Source organism: Dermochelys coriacea, chromosome 23 (assembly GCF_009764565.3).
Source record: "Dermochelys coriacea isolate rDerCor1 chromosome 23, rDerCor1.pri.v4, whole genome shotgun sequence".
Classification (NCBI taxonomy): domain Eukaryota; kingdom Metazoa; phylum Chordata; order Testudines; family Dermochelyidae; genus Dermochelys; species Dermochelys coriacea.
Window position 1 is genome coordinate 2,397,282 of NC_050090.1, and position 20,323 is coordinate 2,417,604.

Consider the following 20,323-nt stretch of genomic DNA (forward strand, 5'->3'; position numbering starts at 1 on the left):
CCCCCTTTAAGCACCCAGGTTTGAAAGCATTAGCAGCAGCTTTCTAATCTGGTCCCCAGAGACGCTGTGCCCCAAGCAGCATCGTGCATTCCTTCCCACCCCTGCAGCTCGGAGCATTACAGAGTAATCTGCTTAATGAGACTTTAATCAGCGGCTCTGGTACAATCATTTCCAACAGACTTTACAGACTCAGATTGGCAGGGTGGGGCTGGCGAAGGATTCCAATAAGAGGCAAACAAATCAATGCAGGGATCTTTCTGCATAAACCACAAAGGCTGCTCCCAACCCACAGAAGATAATTCTAATCTGACCTAATCTCTCTAAATGAGGCTTTCATTAGAGAGGCAGCGTTGCCTACTGGATACAGCACTGGTCTATGACTCTGGAGATTTGGGGTTCTATTCCTCTCTCTGGCCTGCTTGGGTGCCCTTGGGCAAACCCCTTTCTGTGCTTGAGTTTTCCCATCTGTCAAATGGGGATAGGCCTTTTTTAACATGCTTTGAGATCTATGGATGTTAAGTACAGTTAGTAGGGCACATCAAAAAGACACAGCAGAGAGGGAAATTAGCAGCAGGCGAGTGTTGACAAAATTGATCTCTGGTTTTCCCCCAAAAAAGCATTGGGAATTCTGTCCAAATTTGGATTTTTTTTTAATTTTGCCAAAACCCAAAAATTTGAATTGAAATGTTGTCAAATTCAGGATTTTTTTTTTTAAATTCCCAAATTTGGGAGGGGGAGGGAGAATTAAACTCTGTCCAAATTTGGGTTTTTTCAATTTTTGTTTAGTTTCACCAAAGTTCAGAAAAAAATTCAAAATTGGGACTGTTTCTCAAAATTCAGCCGATTTCAACCTGTTCTAACAGTTGGGAAATGGGGACAAGGGGGGAATTTTGCACAAATATGTCTGAAAATTTTCCCTTTTTTCTTTTAAGTTTCAACCAGCTGTAGCCACTGTCCAAGTGAAATCTGATTCACTGCCCTCTGCTGGCTGGAATGAGAAGTCCTCTGCCACGTGTCATATGCCCTATACCGCTACCTTCGTAGGATCCTCCGTTCGCACAAAGCCTGCACTTCCGGAGCAGGATGATCTGGGTTCTATCTCCTGTGGTTGCCATGACATGCACCATAGCAACAGTCAAGTCAAGATGATTTTCTGCTACCTACCTGGTTACCACATCCACACACGATATCCCAACCTTCTGACTGGGCCATGTAAAACTTCACCATTTCAGACATCGCACAGAACCAGGAAGATGCTGAGATTTGTCATCATCATGAGAGCACATACAGGTACCAGCCAGAATCGGAGCCCAATTGTGGTGCGTGACACACAGACCGCAATTGAGATCAGGGCTGCCCAGACCTCAACTGAGATGGGGGCCTCCCACTGTGCCAGGTGCTGCACATGCACAGAGGGAGAGACAGTCCCTTTCCCAAAGAGCTCACAATCTAAAAGGGTGGGAGGGGAAACTGAGGCACAGAGCGGGAAAATGAGTTACCCGACATCACCCAGTAGATCCAGGAACTGGACCCAGGTGTCCTGACCCGCCCCATGCCAGTGATCTACCCACTGCACCAGACTGCTTGCCCTGGCTGTTTGTCAAGGTTTCCCATAACGATGGTACGGGCACGGGATAGATAAGACATCAGGTGGTGCTTGGTGGAGGGATCCCCGTCTCTCACCCTGCTGCACAGGCTCTGGTACAAGAGCACTGAGGACACACAGCTCTCTCCTGGGGTCACCTCCTCTGGGATTCCTGTTCCCAAACCCTGTCACAGCTAGGGACAGGGGCATGGTACTTATCTGTGGTTTGGTGCCGCCCTCTACTGGGACAACATCAGCATTACTTTTGCCCCCCAAAGATCCAGGCAAGGACGAGGGATGCAGGGGCGCAGGCAGAAAATGGCTTTTGGTCCTGGACAAGGTGCTTGGACGTGGGCAGAGAAGAGCCGTTGAGCTGAGTGGAGCCGGGCCTGGCTCGGCCAATGGGGTGCGCTGGGAGCCCTGAAGGGAAGATTTGGGTTTAAACCAAGCGAGGGGGCCAGGCATTCCCCAGTCCTCAGCACTGATTTCCCCCTTCACCCTTGCACCTGTTCCCCTGCAGATGCCAATCCCCTGTGCAACACACCTTTGCCAATGCAACCTGAAGCCATGTGGACACAAAGGCCTGGATCCTAACAGGTGGTTAACTGAAACCTCTGGGAGTTAGGTGGCTAAATCCCTTTGAGGATCTAGACCTAAGTGCCAAGCGAGGGGCCCTCTGCCAAGAATACTTTGCAGGTGGCACTGGGCCAATGGGCCGAGCCTCTCGCATGGACGTGACTAAATGCTTTGGTTTAGCTTATGTTGATCGTAGGAACGGCTTCCTGCTAACGCCAAGTACGTTGCTCTTAAACCAAATAAGGGGGCTCCCTGAACAGACGCTCATGGTTTAGGTAAACAAAGACACCGATGGTTTTGTCTGAACTAGGAAAAATTCTTCCTATCTGGGCAGAGAAATAATCTCTACCCGTATAACTGCACCCACCCCTCGTTCCTGGAGAGCACTTCCCACCAGCATGGCCCCCTTTTTACAGATGTGGAAGGGATCCCCTGAGGCCCTACTGCTCTGCCCGCTAGGAGATTCTGCTTCAATAAATCACACAAGAGGCTGTGCAGGGATGAACGTGCTTGGTCAGGTAACCACACCCCTGCCAGCGTTACACCAACACGAAGCCTAAGACGCTGCATCTGAAAAACCTCATCTCCTTACATTTCCCAACTTCCCCCGCTCACTCTGAAATGGGATTGAACTCTACCGAGAGACAGGGGAAAGACGCGATGAAGCAGAGGCGCTGAGGGCTCCCAAACTTGCATTTTCCCTTTGCGCTCACCTCCCAGCTCCTTCCCGCTACAAGTTAAGAAAGAATTTATTAGATTTTTGCTCCTCCCCATGAAGTTCTTTCTAGAAAGCTATTTTTAGCCGCTATTAACCTTTCGCCTCCCATTTCTAGGTTAGCTGGGCAATTGCTAGAGGCCGGAGCCAATTTGTTTAATTAAAGAGAATTAAGGAAAGAAGTGTCCCCAATTAAAGCAGGAAAAATCATCTGTTTTTAAGGCAGTTTTTTTTGCCACGGGTGTCACATGGAATTAGCAAAGAATGAAGGATGCTGGGTTGAAAGAAAGGGGGCTTGTAACCCTGATGAAAACAGAAGAATCTGGGCTAATTGGAGATTGGTGGGGTGGGTTTTTGCCTTCTAATAGAGGCTTTGTGTCAGACTTCCCAGTAAAAGGCTATAGGAGAAACATCTCATCTGATTTTCCAGCACTCTGGTCCCTAAAATAATCCATATAACACATACATAGTTGTTTTTCAGCCCCAAAATTTTACACCCAGATCACGTCACCTGATGCTAAGATGCAGCTGATTTTGGAGTGTCGTACAACAGCTATTTATACAAGGTCCCTCACCCCGCACTGAGGTGCAGTCACCTCTGCAGTTGGATGTGGCAGTTATTTATACAGGGATCCTTCACCCAGCACTGAACTGCAGCTGTTTCTGGGGTGGAACTTGGCAGCTGTTTACACAGGGATCAAATGCAGCCACCTCTGGGGTACCTCCTCATTTGAGAGCCTGCCAGTGTTGAGTAAGGTCTTGTCCACACAGGGTAATTTACCAGCTGAATTACAGCAGTAAAATACCGCTATCATTATATCCATATAACTCAGCTGTGGCGTTTCTGAGGCAATGCATCAAGACAGACTGGAGGGAGAAGGAGGACTTGTAGAACCAACCCCACTTAGACTGGACTAAGCTAGGAGAAGAAGAGACATGATATCAGTAAAGTAACAGAAGCTAACCTGGGAAAGGGCACGCAGCCCGGAATAAGAGTTAGACTGGTCTATAACTATAGTGGTATAATTATGCCGGTAAATTTCATCATGTAGACAAGCCCTGAGTCATCAATTACAGTGGGGCCTGAGCCATAAAGCCAGCGTGTAAACGCCCCTACATTTCAGGGGGGTTGGGATCCAGTGTTTTTGCCTAGGTCTATCTTTACCCAATAGTGGACTTAAAGGGGGGGCACTTTAAAGATGGGAAACAGGGACAGAGCAGGGATGCCACCAGCCAGAAATCACACTGTGAGTCTGGTGCCAAAGTGAGGAATAAAACTCAGGAGCCCTGACTCCCATTCTCCCCACTAGAGCCCACTCCCCTTTCAGAGCTGGGCAGAGAATCCAGAAGTCACAACTGCCTTAGTGTAACAAGCCAGAAATGCCTTACCTGGCTAAACCAGGCCAATTCTTCAACATCTTTCACAGGAGTCCACAAAAGGACACAGTTCTATCCCGCTTTCCCTGGCTGGGCTAATTACCCCTAACGAGGGACATTAGCACTAATCACCTATTTATAGCACATGTTGGAGCATTTATGGTGGCAATTAGGCCCAGATGGCTCCTGACTTCAGCAGCCAGGGGATCAGGCCCATGATGCAAAGCAGTACTGTCCCCCGGCCTAGAGGCACCCCCTTCTCTGTTGTAACTTGCCCTGTAGTGGGGATGTGAAACATACAAACCATCCAGCCCAGTATCCGGCCCTGGGAGTGACCAGGTCCCGATTGTACTTGCAACACAGAGGTAGGTTCTCCGTTCTCCAGCACCCAGTCTAGCCATTCACCCCAGTAAAATGTTACCCAGGGAGCATTCTCCACTCGTTTCCAGACCCACTTGACCCTGGCCTCAGTGGCTATGCAAGATGTAGGGTGACAGAGAACCAGCAAGGTAAATCATGTCTAGCCCAGGGATTTGCTCTAGTTCAAAGAGAACCCAGGCGTCCTACTTCTCAGCTGCCCTGCTCTAACTACTACCAATACCTCTAACCCCTAAGCAACACTTAACCCTTCCCTCCTGGCCTCATCCCAGCTTGGCTAATTTCGTTTCTGCCTCCCTGAATTCCCTCCTAGGCAGTTTCCACTGGAGACGCGACTTCCCCACTTACTGTCCCGTGGGGTTTGCGGCGTGGCTGTTTTAAACAGCTGCCGTGTCCTGCCCCAGAAGGAGCTGCATCATCGTGACTATTTCAGTAGTGGGTCCTGACTGTGATGCACTTTGGGAGGGGAGGCACTGGAGGGGTAGTTCAGAGCTTACAATCCATCTGTGGGGCTCTGTTTGTCCTCTTCCCTTTGTTTCCTCCAGTGGGAATTCAGACCTTGCTGGCTTCTTAGTCTCTACAGCTGAAAAGCCAGCACAGAAATAGAAGATACCGGCCGCCGGGCTGAAAGCAGCTACCTTTATCTCTCAGCGAGGAGGATAAATGGCAGGTCCTGATCAAAAGGAGGCCGGGACTGACAGAGCCGGCTGAATGGAGAGCTGCGTCTCTGGGGTCAGGGCTGGAACACACCGGCGACGCTAGGCTGCTGCCGCGGGGAGATAATCCTGGCAGCGTGGAGGATGCACGTTTATCAGCAGGACATTGCAACGGGAGCTGCCTCTTATCCTTGCTGTGAAAGCACCGCGGCAGAGATGCAGGCAGCTGTTTCCTCCCCAGCGAAGAGCAGGGTGGCCGAGCAGGTCATGGGCTCACCTGGGACTCAGGAAAGTGGGTGTCTATTCCTGGCTTGGCCTGCTGGACGACCTCGGGCAGGTTGCAGCGTCTTTCTGTGCCTAGTTTCCCCGTCTGTAAAATGGGTGTAATGATCTGGCTCTACTGAGGAAAAGTGCTATGTGCAAGGTAGGTGTTAATAAACCCCAGGTGGGCTGAATTTACACTTCTTGAAGCCAAGGAGATGGAGGGGGCAAGGAGAGTGGTTTTAAGCCACCTTTCTGCTCCCCCCAAGCTGGCCCTGTACCAGCCCAGGATGTAATTTACAGCAGCCTCAGGGCTGCTCTTAGTTATGCTAGCTGTGGATCGCATCCCAGATGGGGCCCCATCCCAGTATGCTCCTCCCGGAAGGGGGAAGGGTGGCATAAAGCCAGCTTGTTGCCACCCTACCCTAGGACTCTCCCTGTGTCAGGACAGGATCCTGGGCAGCACAAAGCCCCTCATGCTCGAGGAGTGAGCTCAGTGAGTTGCTGGCAGGACATGGGATGGACCCAGGAGTCCTGGCTCCCAGTATCCTATCAAGAAAGAAACCTACCCATAGCTAGAAAGGTCTGGGTGGAAAAATGTCGGCTTGGCTGGTGAATTTACCCACCCAACATTGCTCCTCGGGCATCCAGCCACAGCCACGGCACCTGTAAATATCAGAAGGTGGTCCAATGAGCCACACTGCTTTACGCCAGCTGGGGATCTCGCCCACTGACCCCAACAGAGAGATGCTGAGTTACATCAGTTGGGGATCTGACCCTTTGACCATAAGGGAGCATGGAGATCAGAACCCAGGGCAAGCATTTCCCCCGGAGTGGTCGGCGCCAGTTATGGGGGAAGCAAGAGATTCATCTCCCCAACTCGGGATCACCTCCTAGACAACGAGAGAGTTTATTGAACAACCGAAATAAGACAAGAGTCCCATGGAGCCCGGCGCAGGCACCAGCTAAGCAAACACTCCTGCATAAACACACAGAAACCACCTGCCTCCCCTCACCTTGCTGCTAAAGGGTGGGAAATACAAAAGGAACCGGAAGGAGACGGGAAGATTTTCATTCATTCAACAAAGCGAGAGATTTCAACATGGGAATTCCTGTAGCCAAAGGTTTCGCTAGCTCCTGATCCTGCTCAGACCTGCTGCTCGCTGCCTGGAGCTTGGGTACCATCCCGGATAAGGCTGGGGGCAGTGAAATGGGCGGTCAAATGGAGCTCTTGTTCAGTTGAACTGGGGAAGGCCGATGATGGAATACCAGCCGCCATTCTCCACTGGCCTGAGCCTAGCTGAGGCGTTTAGACCAATGCCCCGTGGGTTCAGGTCTTTACAGTTCTGACTGACTATCGTTTGCTCAAGGGCTGCTGTGGAAAGCCCTGATCCCCTCTGCTTTAGCCAGGAAAAGCCGCCCAGCAATGCCAGCTTGGTGACAATGGTCCTGGCCAGACGCAGAGAGCAGAGGAGGAAGGTGTAGGGTCTCTCAGGCTGCTGAGACTGCGGAGAGGAAAGGCATGTTTGGATACAGGCGTGGACTCGCGACGGGGATGATAGGACACTGGGGGGCCAGTTCTTCCATGCTGCTCCGGGACATGTGGCTGTTGCTGCTGATGTTGGTCTACAAGGAGGGCATGTGTTGGGAGTTCCCCTGGCTGTGGCTGGAGGAAGAGGTGGAGAAGGTGACGTTGGACTCTGGAAGAACAGAGCAAGGCAGAGTTGGAACAGCTGGTGGGCAGGGAGGGGAAGGGAATGACATCTGTGAAATCCAGCAGGGCTGTCACACCCCAGCATACCAGGGGCCCAGCATAGGCATCCATCTACACTGCACAGCTAACCCAGGCTCTTCCCCAGGGGTTAGCCAGAACCACTTCCATCCACAAAAAAACCTCGGACCTGCACTTGGAGATTGGTTAGAACCCGGACTAGCTGGCCCAGCTGAGGGTGGGTTAGAACCCGGACTAGCTGGCCCAGCTGAGGGTGGGTTAGAACCCGGACTAGCTGGCCCAGCTGAGGGCGGGTTAGAACCCGGACTAGCTGGCCCAGCTGGGGGGTGGGTTAGAACCCGGACTAGCTGACCAGCTGGGGAGTGGTTAGAACCCGGGTTAGCTGACCAGCTGGGGGGTGGGTTAGAACCGGGCTGTGAGCTGACTGGGGGTGCTGTAAAGCCCATGGGATTGTCATGATGTCCCCATTAACAGTCTAACAATGGCCGGGAGGCAGCTGGATCAGCTGAGTTCTCCTAAGATGCCAACTGCAGGGGGCAATAGCTCACCTGTCCAAACAGCAATGGCCTCTTCAACCCTTTGGATCAGTCGGGTGAAGCCGGCCCAAATCATGGGCCCCAGGACTTGGTGGAGGATGTACAAGACAACAATGCTGGTGAGAATGGCCATGGAAATCTGGCGGGGAAAAGCAGGGGGGAGATGTACCGTTACCCCGTCTGCGGCTATGGAGAACTACGGCTCCTTTGAAAAAAAGGCAGGGCCGCTCTCTGAACTGCTGGCGTGGGGCGCCTGGGGAAACTCCTCAGGCTGGCACCTGGACAGCTCTAAGTGTACAGAATGGGGGGGGGGGGAAGTGGAGTGTGACTTGGGCTAGCAGGTAGGCCTGGGTTCTACCCCAGCTCTGGGAGGAGAGTAGTGGCTAGAGCAGCAGGGCGCATGGACAGGGGTGCTGGGAATCACGACTCCTGGGTTCTATCCCAGCTCTGGAAAAGGAGTGGGGTGTAGTGGGTAGAATAGGCGCGCTGGGCATCAGGACTCCTGGGTTCTGTTCCCAGTGTGGCCCAGTAATGAGGTTTCTCCCAACTTGTGCTTCGGTCGTCATACCAGGCAGCCCCTTTGCGGTGACTAGCGCGTACAGGCTGTCACAACCCCAAGCTATTGTCAGGCAAAGCTATGGGCCACCTCCTCAGTTGTGCCCCTTTGCGCTCCCTGACACTAGGGCCAGTGGGGTCCCCCAGGCTGGAAAGCCCCAGCCATGCGCCACCTGCTGGCTGGCATCCCTACACCAGTCCCTGGAGAGGGCGTGATAATCCTGCTGGCTGGAGTGAGCAGGATCAGGGCCCCAGGTCCCCTTCTGTGTACCCACCCCCTGTACCTTCATAAAGGTGATTGCCCGGGAGGGGCTGAGCCGCAAGCCATGAATGTGGATCACAAACTCCAGGTCGTAGTCACAGTAGGTGCTGTTGTCCACGGCCCTGCAGGGACGGACCTGGGGGCTCAGGGGCATAGTCAGCCCTGTTGCCGGGGCGGCCGTCATTCAAGCCACGCAGCCGTCTCGGGTGAGCACCGCCGCCCCTGGGACAAGCAGCCTGGCGTCCCAAGACCGGCCTCCACCCGCTGTGTCCCATTCCGTGCGGGGCGGTGTGGGTAGCCATCCCAGAGTCCCTTGTGCCGCCTCCGCAGCAGTGGCTTGCAAATGGGTTTGCAGGAGATCTTAACAAGCCAGGGATGGCCAGGACATGGAGAGAGAGACTCCTGGTGGGGGCTCAGAGCCAGGCTCTGGATACAGCATTGTGGGAGATCAGCAGGGGGGACATTTAACACTAGACTAGGGGGCCTGACTCTTGTTACTCCATTCCTGGACTTGGGGCAGGAGGCGAAGGTGGGTTTAAGCCCCTGTTGTGCTCTCTGTATTACGGGACTGTGCAGAGGCCTGCCCTCCAGTATAAGTTAGAGCAGCCTCGAGGTTGCTCTAGTTTATCCTCCACGTCCCAAGGCCCCGAGGAGCAGAGAACGGCTGCAGCTGAGGGTGGTGTGGCCATGCCCACCCCGACACACCTGCTGGGGAGGACTGGGGGAAAAGCCAGCTGAGGAAGCCCTTTGCGCAAAGGTGATCTCCAGGGGCCACTTCCACCCACTCCAAGGCCCTGTATCGTTGCCAAAGTGGCCCATGATGTCCCCTAGAAAGCGTGAGTTGGAGCAGCCCTGATGCTGTTCCAACTTGTTCCAGATGAGGTGCTGGTCCAGGAGACGGAACCTGGGATGGACAGTGTGGCCTAGTGGATCGAGCTCTGGACTAGGACTCAGGAGAGCTGGGTGACCTTGGGCGAGTCGCTATGGGGTCTGCAGAAGAACCAGGGGCTATTGTCGACAGACGCCAAGGTCGGCAACCCAGCATACACCGGTGCCGAATGCCCTTGGCTTTAAAGGGCCACATGAGGCTCACCTGTTAGACACCTCCACCAAAAAGAAGTAATCCGGAGCTGTCAACTCTAAGGGAACCACATCGTAACAGGGGGAGTTCTGCTCGCAGACCCATCTACAGGAGGGGAAAGATGCCGTGAGCATGGGCCCCGGATAGCCTGCCTGCAGGAAGCCTTCAGTGTTGGTGATTACCACTCTTGTCCCCTATGAATCCAGCACCTCCCCAAGCACAGTGCAGGGCATTTCAGCTGTTTGAGGCAGGGACTGTCTCTGTGGTTACAGGTTTGCACAGCGCCCAGGGCAACGGAGCGCCAGCCTCCAGGCGCCCCTTTGGCCCAAGCAGGTAACCAATGTTTGGGGCTTTTCAGGGCTTTTTTGGTTAGGATGAGTTACCAGTGATACAAATCAGGACTATTTCTGGTTTATTGGCAATGGACCCCCACAAAGTCCCGACTCAAACAGCAGCAGGCAGTTTCTTGTTCTGAAATTCCCAAGTCTGCCCCTTCAGTGGGCTCTGTGCCCAAGAAACCCTGTCTCTCTGCTCCCTCCCAGGGACACACTCACAGCTGCTTCCCCAGGCTCTCTCCTCCAACCCAGAGGCTTCTGTCCTAGCCCTGGGCTGGAAACCAGGCAAACTTGTCTTCCCACACAGCCGAGCTCTGCCTTGGGCATTCCTTCCTTCTTTGTAGCTATCTCTACTGCACAAAGGGGCTTCATTGCTCCCATCACTGAGCCCATGGGAGAGGTGGATCAAAGCTCTAGCTGATGGCACCTTTCAGATGAATAATGATAATGTACAGGGAATAAACTGCACTGGGAGTGACTGAAAAGAGAACAAGCAAGTCAAGTTCAATCAGCGGTGGAGAATGGCAGGGAAGGGGCTGGAAAGCTGCGTACCCACTCTGATATTTCCTTACTTGATCCCACCATCGGTTCCGGAGAAGATATCGAAGCCTTCGGAATTGGTAAGGGGAGGTTTTGTGCGATTAGCCCTCATCCAGATCAGACTCTGCGGCGTGCTGGGGAGAGAAAGTGTCCAGAGTCACAGATTCATCTATTTTAAGGCCATTTCAACCTTTTGAAACCTTTTTTGGGCCTAAGTTTATAAAAGAATTCTCCACAAAAAGTCATTTCCACTTGAAAAAATTTGGAACATGACTGATGTGAAACTGTTTTCCCCAGTCAGGAGATTTGCTGAAACCTGGCTAGATGGAAGGGGAAAACTCCAGCTGTGAAAGGGGGGATCCTGGCTAATACACATACCCTTATCAGCCTTGCCCCTCTAGGAGGCCTTGAGGTACACAGCCATATTCTCATAAGCCTGCATCTGCTGCGGTTCAATCCCCCACCCAAGGAGGCAGTAGAGGGCAACCCAGCCAGGCCAGCCAAGGCAGCCCCAGCTCCTGGAAAGGTAGGAGAAGCAAAGTGTGAGAAGTAATATCTGCAAGGGGCAGCAGGGTCCCGTCTCCGTCAGGATCTGTGCAGAGCCTGGCAACAAGTTCCACAGGTTGACTGTGCGTCAGGTGAAGAAAACCCTCCTTCGGTTTGTTACAAACCTGCTGCCTGGCCATTCCATTGGGTGACCCCTGGTTCGTGTGTTCTGTGAAGGGGTAAAGAACACTTCCCTAGTCCCTTTCCCCACACCAGCCATGACGTTAGAGACCTCCGTCGGGGGTAGCTGTGTTCTACCTGCCATTTTTCGTGTTATAGTCGAGGATTTCGCTCGGGCTGTAGATGTGGATCCTACTCTCCGAGTATGGCCCTCCGCCAATGATCCTCAGCACGTAGCTACCATCGGAACAAAGAACACGCTGCCGTGAAGATCAGCCCAATGGGCTCGGCAGTTAGAAATCCCCTCGCTCAGGAGGCAAGTCCTCCTAGCCACACGGCCCAAACAGCTGGGGGAAAACCCCGCTCACCCCAGGCCTTCACGGCTGTTGCTACAACCCCAAAAGTCAAGACCAGTAGCTTCAGTGTAACTCCTACTTGGTCTTTGTTGCCCACTAGTGACTCAGCATCTTTTACTGGCCCAACTTCTGCCGGTGAGAGAGACGTGCTTTGGAGTTTACCCGGAGCTCTTGAAGGGGCCTAAAGCAGAGCTCCGTGCAAAGCTCCCGAAAGCTCGTCTCTTCTACTAGCAATAAAAGACACGACCTCACCCACCCAGTCTCCCAGCGCTGGGTGAGTTTGCTAAAGCCAAGGCGGTGGCTTTGCCCAACCCTCACCTGCCCATGAAAGGTCCCGAGTCCCCTGTCACCATGTCTTGGATTAAGAAGAATGGGTAAAATACTGTGGGAAAGAGAAGAATGTCAAAGCTCACAATTTTAACCGTGCACTTCACCCCAAAGAGACCATGACACCCCCAGGGGTCGCCGCCTAGGGTCAGAAACCAGTATCAAATGGGCGAGACCATCCTGCCCGGTCCATAGGGCTAAGTGGAAGGGGATCCCGGCGACATCCTGGCTGGGGGAAGGCGGGGGGGGGGTGAGTTCTCGCTAGATCCCAGCTTGATGAGAATGGAAGGGGGGAACCCAGCTACGTGGGAAGTGGGGGGAATCCCAGATGGATCCTGGCCAGTATGGGGAAGAGAACCATTGGGCTAAGGGGAAGCTGCAGTGGCTTTGCTCCGTGGAGGGCTCTGAGAACACAGAGATCAGCAGGCTACATGCGAGTCCAGCTCCACAACTCTAAGGCACCGGAACAGCCAAACTGAGGCTGATTTCTGGGCAGCTTGGGACATCCAGTGTCGGGGTCTGGGATCACAACCAAGAATCGAGGTTCAGATCAGAATCGAGCCAGGATCTAGCCGCGATCCCCTCCCACCAACCCACCCCCGAATCTCTCAGACTCCAGCAGTGACAGCCAGCAGCTGGTGCAGATGCAGAAGAGTCCAGCTAGGGTCCACGCCAGACAAACTAAGTGGGGTTTTACAAGCAGGGTCCCATTCAATCTGTCTCTGGGCCTCAGCCATGATCTGGTCCACTGTGCGGACACCTTCATCTGCCTCTCCTTACCATCGCTAAAGGAGAAGCACGGTAATTCTGGGTTCTTGTGGGTGCAGTCAAAGTACCGCTTGTTCTGTTTGGTGGTGTACCTCAGGGTTCGGGTGATGTCAAAGGCCAGCCTCTTGCCCGGGGGGCAGCCAATTAAGATTGGTACCATGGCATAGCCCTGCAGATGAGGGGAGGGGGCGAGAAAAAGACACCCCTGTTCACTCTGTAGCTTGTAAGGCACCTGGGTACCCTAGGGATGGTCGTGGGGGTCTAATGCATGTAGCCAAACGCTGGAATTCCAATCTGCGGAATGCAACACAACCAATGCTCGTGTCGGCTTATTAAGGTACTCCGCCCAAAACTGACCCATTCCCAGTGGCTACTGCCTGCTCCAATGGGGCAGAATTAAGGTGGCCCTGAGGGGCATGAATCTTCACTTTTTGTAACCTGCTTTCCAGAGGCAAAAGTTTAGCCACTCCACATTTGGGAAGAGCGTGAGACAGTACTGGGCAACCCCAACTCTGTGTTAACTAAATTCTGGGGCAGATTAGATAGATAGATAGATAGATGGGATTTATGAGGACAGATAGATAGATAGATAGATTAGATAGAACAGGTGTATGGGGTTAGATAGATTAGATCAGGTTGGCAAGCTATGGCATGCGTGCCAAAGACGGCACATGAGACGATTTTTAATGGCACACTGCTGCCTGCCAGGTCCCAGCCACCAGCCCTGCTCAGCCCGCTGCCGAACCCAGGCCGGCAGCAGGCTGAGCGGGGCTGGGGCCGGGACCCCGGCAGACAGCAGCGTGCCATTAAAAATTCTGCCCGCCCCGGCCCGATCTTTTCTGCGCTCCCCCGACCACACCCCAGCCCTCTGCCCTGACCCCTGCACCCCCGACCCCAGCCCTGACTCCAGCACCCCCCCACATACCCAGCCCTCCCACGACCCCTGCCCTGACTCAGCCGCCCCCACACACCCCCAGCCCTCTGCCCTGACTTCTGCACCCCCCACACATACCCAGCCCTCTGCTCTGACCCCTGCACCCCCCACACATACCCAGCCCCCCCACCCCATGCCCTGACTCTTGCACCCCACCCATTCCCAACCCCACCCTGAGCACCAAATGGGAGCTCATGCACCCCTCGCACCAAATAGGAGCTGCCCAGGTAAGCACTCCACATCCAAACCTCCTGCCCCAACCCTGAGCCCCCTCCCTCATTCTAGCTCCTGGCCAGACCTTACACCCCAACCTCCAGCCTGCTCCTTCACCCCCAGCCCAGTGCAGAGAGAGAGAAAGAGAATGGGCTAGGACTAGGGAAAAGGTAGGTACCCACTCTATGTGGGCCGGGCCAGGATCCCAGACCGGCAGCAGGCTGAGCGGGGCCAGCATCCAGGACCCTGGCTTGCAGGAGCTGGTGGATGGAACCCCAGACTGTCAGCAGGATGAGTGGCAGCGGGCTGAGCTGCTCAGCCCACTGCCGGTCTGGGGTTCTGGCTGCCGACCCCACTCAGCCCGCTGCCGGTCTGGGATTCTGACTGCCAGCCCCTTGCCAGCCGGGGTCCCAGCTGCAGGCCCCGCTCAGCCTGCTGCCGGCCTAGGTGAACAGAACCCCAAGCTGGCAGCGGGCTGAGCAGGCCGGTGGTTTAAGATCAGCATTTTAATTTAATTTTAAATGAAGCTTCTTAAACATTTTGAAGACCTTGTTTACTTTACATACAACAATAGTTTAGTTATATAATATACAGACTTATAGAACGAGACCTTCTAAAAAACATTAAAATGTATGACTGGCATGCGAACCCTTAAATGAAAGGGAATAAATGAAGACTCGGCACACCGCTTCTGAAAGGTTGTCGACCCATGGATTAGATAGATAGATAGATAGATTAGATTAGATAGAAGGGATGTGTAGCGGGGTGGCTACCCTGCTCCTAAAATAGAAGGGGTTAAAAGCAGCCCTGGAGAGGGCAGTGGCTGCGGATGGCTGACTGGGGAAGCAGCAGCAGCTAGGCCACGCCCCAATCAGGCCCCTGGGAGCCTGGGATAAAAAGCCTGGGAGCCAGAGGCCCCAGGAGTCTCTCTCCAGGCTGGGAGAGAGTAGGGCCAGCCAGCCAGGGTACTGAGGGTGGTGCTGTGCTGGGGAAGGAGCACATTGAGTGGGGGTGCTCCACGCTGGCAACTCTCCAGGCTATAGGGCCTGGTCCAAGGCTCATAGAGGTACTGGGAGGCAGAGGAAGGCAGCAGGTTTGAACTCCCTTGTCTATGATGAGTGGCCTTTACACTGCAGTCTGTCCCAGGGAGCAGGGGTTGGTGATGACTGGCAGAAGCCCAGACTAAGGCAAGGTGGGGATAGTGGGTTGGAGGTTCCCCAGGAAGGGGAGACCCAGAGGCAGAGTATGGGGGTACTGCCAGGGGGCAGAACCCCAGAGAAAAGGGCACTGGGGTCTGTGAGGAATATGGGGGCTGGAGCTGTGGCAGATCACCGGCCTGCAGAGGGTGCTCCATGCTGGAAAAGAGTTAATGCCCAATGACCAGCAGGAGGCGCCGCAGGGGTGAGTCTGCTCCTTTACAGGATGTACGGTGATAGATGATACAGGGTATTTGGGGATAGCATAGGATAGATAGAGGGGATGTGTGGGGATAGATAGATTAGATTAGATAATATTATTGCTCCATTATCCCAAGCAAAATGTTAATATATTCTTATTAATTTGCCTTTCCCCAGGGGTTCAGACCCAATAGTTACCTGGAGTTTTGGGCCGGACACTGTGTACTGGTAACAGTTTGTTCCTGCATTTATAACCTAGAATGTTTAAATCAAAAATGAATTTCTGTTAGGACCAAACAAATGAAAAGTCCATCCTCAAGGCTCACTGGGCCATCCGGTCCTGTATCTGTCCCCTTGTACCACTGGATCAGCTTATTGGCCCATGGAGTCTGGGATTCTGCTGTGTTTGATCATATCACTGACCCGTCTCGCCTGATATCCCAGTTGCTGCCCTGGCAGATCAGACCACAGAGCCAACCCACTCCCAGCAATGTCCAATAATACTTGGTACTCCGGAGGAAAGTCTGGGTAACATGACACATGGTGGGAACCTTTGGGATCCTTGCTCTGATCTACACTGGGGCTGAAGCTGTACAGGTACAGAGAACCACAGTAGCAGCCCGACAGCCCCTGTACTCCTGAACTGAGCAGATCTCAGTGGAGGAAAGAATCTGAGGCTTTCAATAGACTGTAATCAGTCTGTGGAACTCCTTGCCACAGGATGTTATTGAGGAGAAGAACTAAGCCAGACTGGCCGTTCATATGGATAACAAGGTCATCCAGAGTTATAATCGCTAATGCTAACAGAGATCAGGAAGAAGGGCTATTAAAAATTTTAATTCTATTGCCAGCGACAAGGGGTCAGCATGAGATCTAATGCGGGGGACAGATTATCCTGTGCCTGCTACTGCTGGTTTCTTACACCTTCCTCTGCTGCTGGCCGCTGCCAGAGACAGGCTGTGACGAAGTGGGACCCTTCTGTAATAGTGTTATGACCGAAGTGCCTGGCAAGGACTGACCTGACTAGGGATTGCTTCCCAGTGGGTGTGAAGGGGTTTCAAAGCAGCTGTTAGGTCAGAGCTGGAGACATGGAGATGTTTGTGACACATGACTGTCTGGGGTGGGACCAGGGGGTCGTTAAAGGACTGGCTGAACCCCACCCAGATCAATAGAGAAGAACCCCAACTACTGAATACCTAGCAACCAGGACATCAGGCAGGTGGAACATGTGAACTCAGCAGGGATCTGGAGGAGGACAATGGCCCAAGGGAGGACAGGAGGCTGGAATAAGAGAGGCGGGTGAGGGGCTCCCCTGGGGACTGACAGACAAAGGGACAGACTGAGAGGATGGCAAGTTGTGGCTTGGCCAGGATGGACTATATAGAATCATAGAGGATCAGGGTTGGAAGAGATCTCAGGAGGTATCTAGTCCAACCTCCTGCTCAAAGCAGGACCAACACCAACTAAATCATCCCAGCCAGGGCTTTGTCAAGCCAGGCCATAAAAAAATCTGCGACTGCGTAGACTGTCGGTCCTTCATCAGTTGAGACTGAGCCAATCATAACATGTCTTCCAATCTTCTCTCGCTCTTGCCATCCTTTGCCATGCTTGTCCATATCTCCTTGTTAGGAAATCATCCCACCTCTTTGCAGGCCGACCACGTTGCTGTTTCTGTTCTTGCGGATACCACTTGGATATAGCTGCGGTCCATCTGTTGTTGCTGAGTCAGGCCACATGTCCCGCCCACTGCATTTTGCTGAGCCTGTTTTCAACAACAACATCTCACACTCCAGACTGCTGCCTAATTATTTCATTGGGGATGTGATCACGGAGCGAAATGCCCAAAAATGTTCGTTCCATCACCCTCTGTGTGACAGATAGTTGATGTTCTTCAATCTTTGTCAGCGACCATGTTTCGCTGCTATATAACATCGCTGGAAGCATGGTCAAATTAAAAAGATTCACATGAGTTGTTTTGCTGATCTTTCCTTAGAGAATGTTCTTGATGTCACTGAATGCGCATCATCCAGCTTTTTTTCTACACGACAGTTCGCCTTTCTGATTGTGGCGCATGTTGACTTCTTGGCCCAAATAAACATATTTATCAACCTCTTGGATCTGCTCTCCTCCAAGAGTTATTTGGCAGATCATCTGATCTCGTGTATTTCACTTTCGACCGGTGCATTTTTAATCCGACTTGACTACTTTTTGCATTCAGTTCTTTAAGCATTCTCTCAAGCTGGGCTGTATTTTCGGCTATCAGCACTATATCATCTGCGAACCTGAGATGGTTTAGCCACTCACCATTGATATTAATCCCGCCTTTCAAGTCTGCTTGTCGAAAAACCAATTCAAGACAGGCTGTGAATAATTTTGGTGAAACTGTATCTCCTTATTTCACACCTTTCTCGATGGGGATTCGGAGGGGAGTATTGAACAGCGATATGTCCGTGCTGCAGCCAGAGTTCGCTTCCTTTAGTAATGTGATATATTTCACACTGATGCCCTGTTCTGAAAGAGCTTCAAGAATGCCGTTAGTCTTTACGCTGTTGAATGCCTTCTCGTAGTCCATGAAGGCAATGCACAAAGGGAACTTGTATTCCCTTGAACGCTCTAGTAGTTGGGTTAGAGTGAAAATGTTGTCTATCGTGCTGTAATTCCTTTGAAAGCCGGCCTACTCTCTAGGTTGCTGTTCATCCAGGTTTTGCGACAGTCTATTTGTTATTATTTTAGTAAACAACTTACAGATATGCAAAAGCAGGTAGATCGGACGATAATTCTTTAGATTTTCTCGATTGCCTTTCTTATGCAGCAAGATGGTATTGGACTCTTTCCAACTGGATGGTATCGTCTGGATTTCCAGGTAGTGGCTGAACCTTTGGGCGAGAGCTTTCCAAAGTTCCTGACCTCCTGCCTTAAGCATTTCTGTTGTCAAACTGTCCTTGCCTGGAGCCTTCCCCTCTTTCATTTGTTGGACTGCGTGACAGACTTCGCTAATGAGAACCGGGAGTATGTGTTCATCGGTTTGTTGAAGTGATGGCATTGGAACATCTATACGGGATGCAAACAGCTTGGTACAGAAATCCCTGCAGTTTGCCTCCATCTCTGTTTGATCAGTTACTGATTCTCTGTCCCTGTTCCTCAAAGCCAATAATGATGACCTGTACAATGCCAGTTCCTGTTTGCATTTTTTGAGACTCTTACAATCTTCAAAAGCCTTTAGGAGCTTTTTGGTTCAAAATTTCTTGAAGTCTTCCTTCAACTTCATTCATATGAGCTTGCAGAGAAGGGAGTACTCAAGCCCGTTGCTGTCATATCTTTTCATTTTCCTCCTCTTCTCCAATAATGTCTTTGTACTGTCCGAGATTCTTCTGCTACTCTTCTTGGTCTTTCACGCTCAGCTGATTTCACACACTGTTTCAGTCTCTTACTGAAGTTCTCATAATCATCGTCGCAGTTGTCCAGGAGGCTCCAATCTTCCCTGGAAATGTTTTGCTTCAGGATTGCCTCGTCGAAAGCTACCATTGGTGCCTTCTGTTTGCCATACATAGTGACTTTTTCTCCACCTTCACAGTGAACGTGAGTCTGGCTCTCAGTAGGCGATGATTGCTACCGATATTGAATGATGCCACTACTGAAATATCCAGCACAATGCGTCGTCTATAAAATCCTCTAAGGAAGGAGATTCCACCACCTCCCTAAGTAACCCATTCCAGTGCTTCACCACCCTCCTAGTGAAATAGTGTTTCCTAATATCCTACCTAGACCTCCATCACTGTAACTTGAGACCATTGCTCCTTGTTCTGTCATCTGCCACCACTGAGAACAGCCAAGCTCCATCCTCTTTGGAACTCCCCTTCAGGTAGTTGAAGGCTACTATCAAATCCCCCCTCACTATTCTCTTCTGCAGACTAAATAACCCCAGTTCCCTCAGCTTCTCCGCATAAGTCATGTGCCCCAGCCCCCTAATCATTTTCATTGCCCTCCGCTGGACTCTCTCCAATTTGTTCACATCCTTTCTGTAGTGGACTACAAAACTGGACGCAATACTCCAGGTGTGGCCTCACCAGTGCCAAATAGAGGGGAATAATCATTTCCTTCGATCTGCTGGCAATGCTCCTACTAATGCTGCCCATTATGCCATCCTAGCCTTCTTGGCTACAAGGGCACATTGCTGACTCATATCCAGCTTCTCATCAACTGTAATCCCCAGGTCCTTTGCTGCAGAACTGCTGCTTAGCCAGTTGGGCCCCAGCCTGTAGCGGTGCATCTGTAACTTTGCTTCTCTGTAACCTAAGAACTTAACGGTGCTGGGTTCCAGGTGGCTAATGAACCCAGCTCTTCTTGGAACGGGCTGCCTGGCATCACCGTGAGCACCTGCCGAGGTGCACGAGTCTCTGACCAGGAATCTCTCCGTTGGACTTGCCGGCAGAGCTCCCGGCAAGTGAGGCAGGAGCCCAGATGCTGTGTGGCCTATGCTGAAGGCAGAATGGGAACCTTTGGGGGTCTGGCCCACTGATGGGAGTCCTCTAAGGGACTGTTTAAAAGCTGGGGCAGAGCACAGACCCTGTGGAGCCATGATGCAGGCCTAGCTGGATCCTAGAAGGCAGCATGGCCTAGTGGAAAGAGCACTGGGCTGGCACCAGGAGCTCCAGAACCTTGGGAGAAGTTTGTAAATGAACAGGATTGCACCATCAATTTCTCCTTCTGCTGGAAACGAGCCACAAACCCCCAGTTTTTGGCTAACGGCTCAGGGTAGAAGGGGCACCAATATCATTTCTCCATGTCTAAGTATTGAGGGCTAGGTTCTTATGTCATTTACACCAGTATCATCCATGGAAGTCAGTGGATTTACTCTGGATCAACAGCACTGGGAGAGCATTAACAAAGCCCTGTGGCAGTGGGGGTTCTGAGGTCAGCGTAAATCAGGAGCAATTCCAGTGACATCAGGCTCAATCTGGTGTCAGATCAGAATCAGACCCTTTTGCGTGGAGAGCCAGCGAGCCAGTGTAAACCTACGTTATATAGCTGGATCTGACACAGATGATCTAAGGGTGAATTGCTCCTATACCG

The 20,323-nt window shown here is 52.2% G+C and overlaps 1 protein-coding gene across 12 annotated transcripts in view; it reads right to left on the reverse strand.

Annotated features, from left to right (window-relative positions):
- Positions 1-6,434: 6,434 nt before the first annotated feature.
- The window catches only part of CATSPERG (cation channel sperm associated auxiliary subunit gamma), a 44,534-nt gene continuing 30,645 nt past the window's right edge, over positions 6,435-20,323 (reverse strand). For 6 of the 12 annotated variants that reach the window (XM_043501409.1, XM_038381562.1, XM_043501407.1 and 3 more), the window contains 9 exons: positions 15,449-15,505; positions 12,719-12,875; positions 11,930-11,993; positions 11,394-11,492; positions 10,622-10,723; positions 9,727-9,819; positions 8,656-8,755; positions 7,829-7,955; positions 6,435-7,214 (listed from right to left, as the gene is read on the reverse strand). In XM_043501409.1, coding sequence (XP_043357344.1) covers positions 6,784-7,214; positions 7,829-7,955; positions 8,656-8,755; positions 9,727-9,819; positions 10,622-10,723; positions 11,394-11,492; positions 11,930-11,993; positions 12,719-12,875; positions 15,449-15,505 — 1,230 coding nt within the window. In that variant the 3' untranslated portion in view covers positions 6,435-6,783. Of the gene's footprint in view, positions 7,249-7,828; positions 7,956-8,655; positions 9,060-9,726; positions 9,820-10,621; positions 10,724-10,967; positions 11,108-11,393; positions 11,493-11,929; positions 11,994-12,718; positions 12,876-15,448; positions 15,506-20,323 lie in introns of those variants that run through there. The other 6 variants (XM_043501408.1, XR_006276761.1, XR_006276760.1 and 3 more) reach the window with 6 other exon arrangements.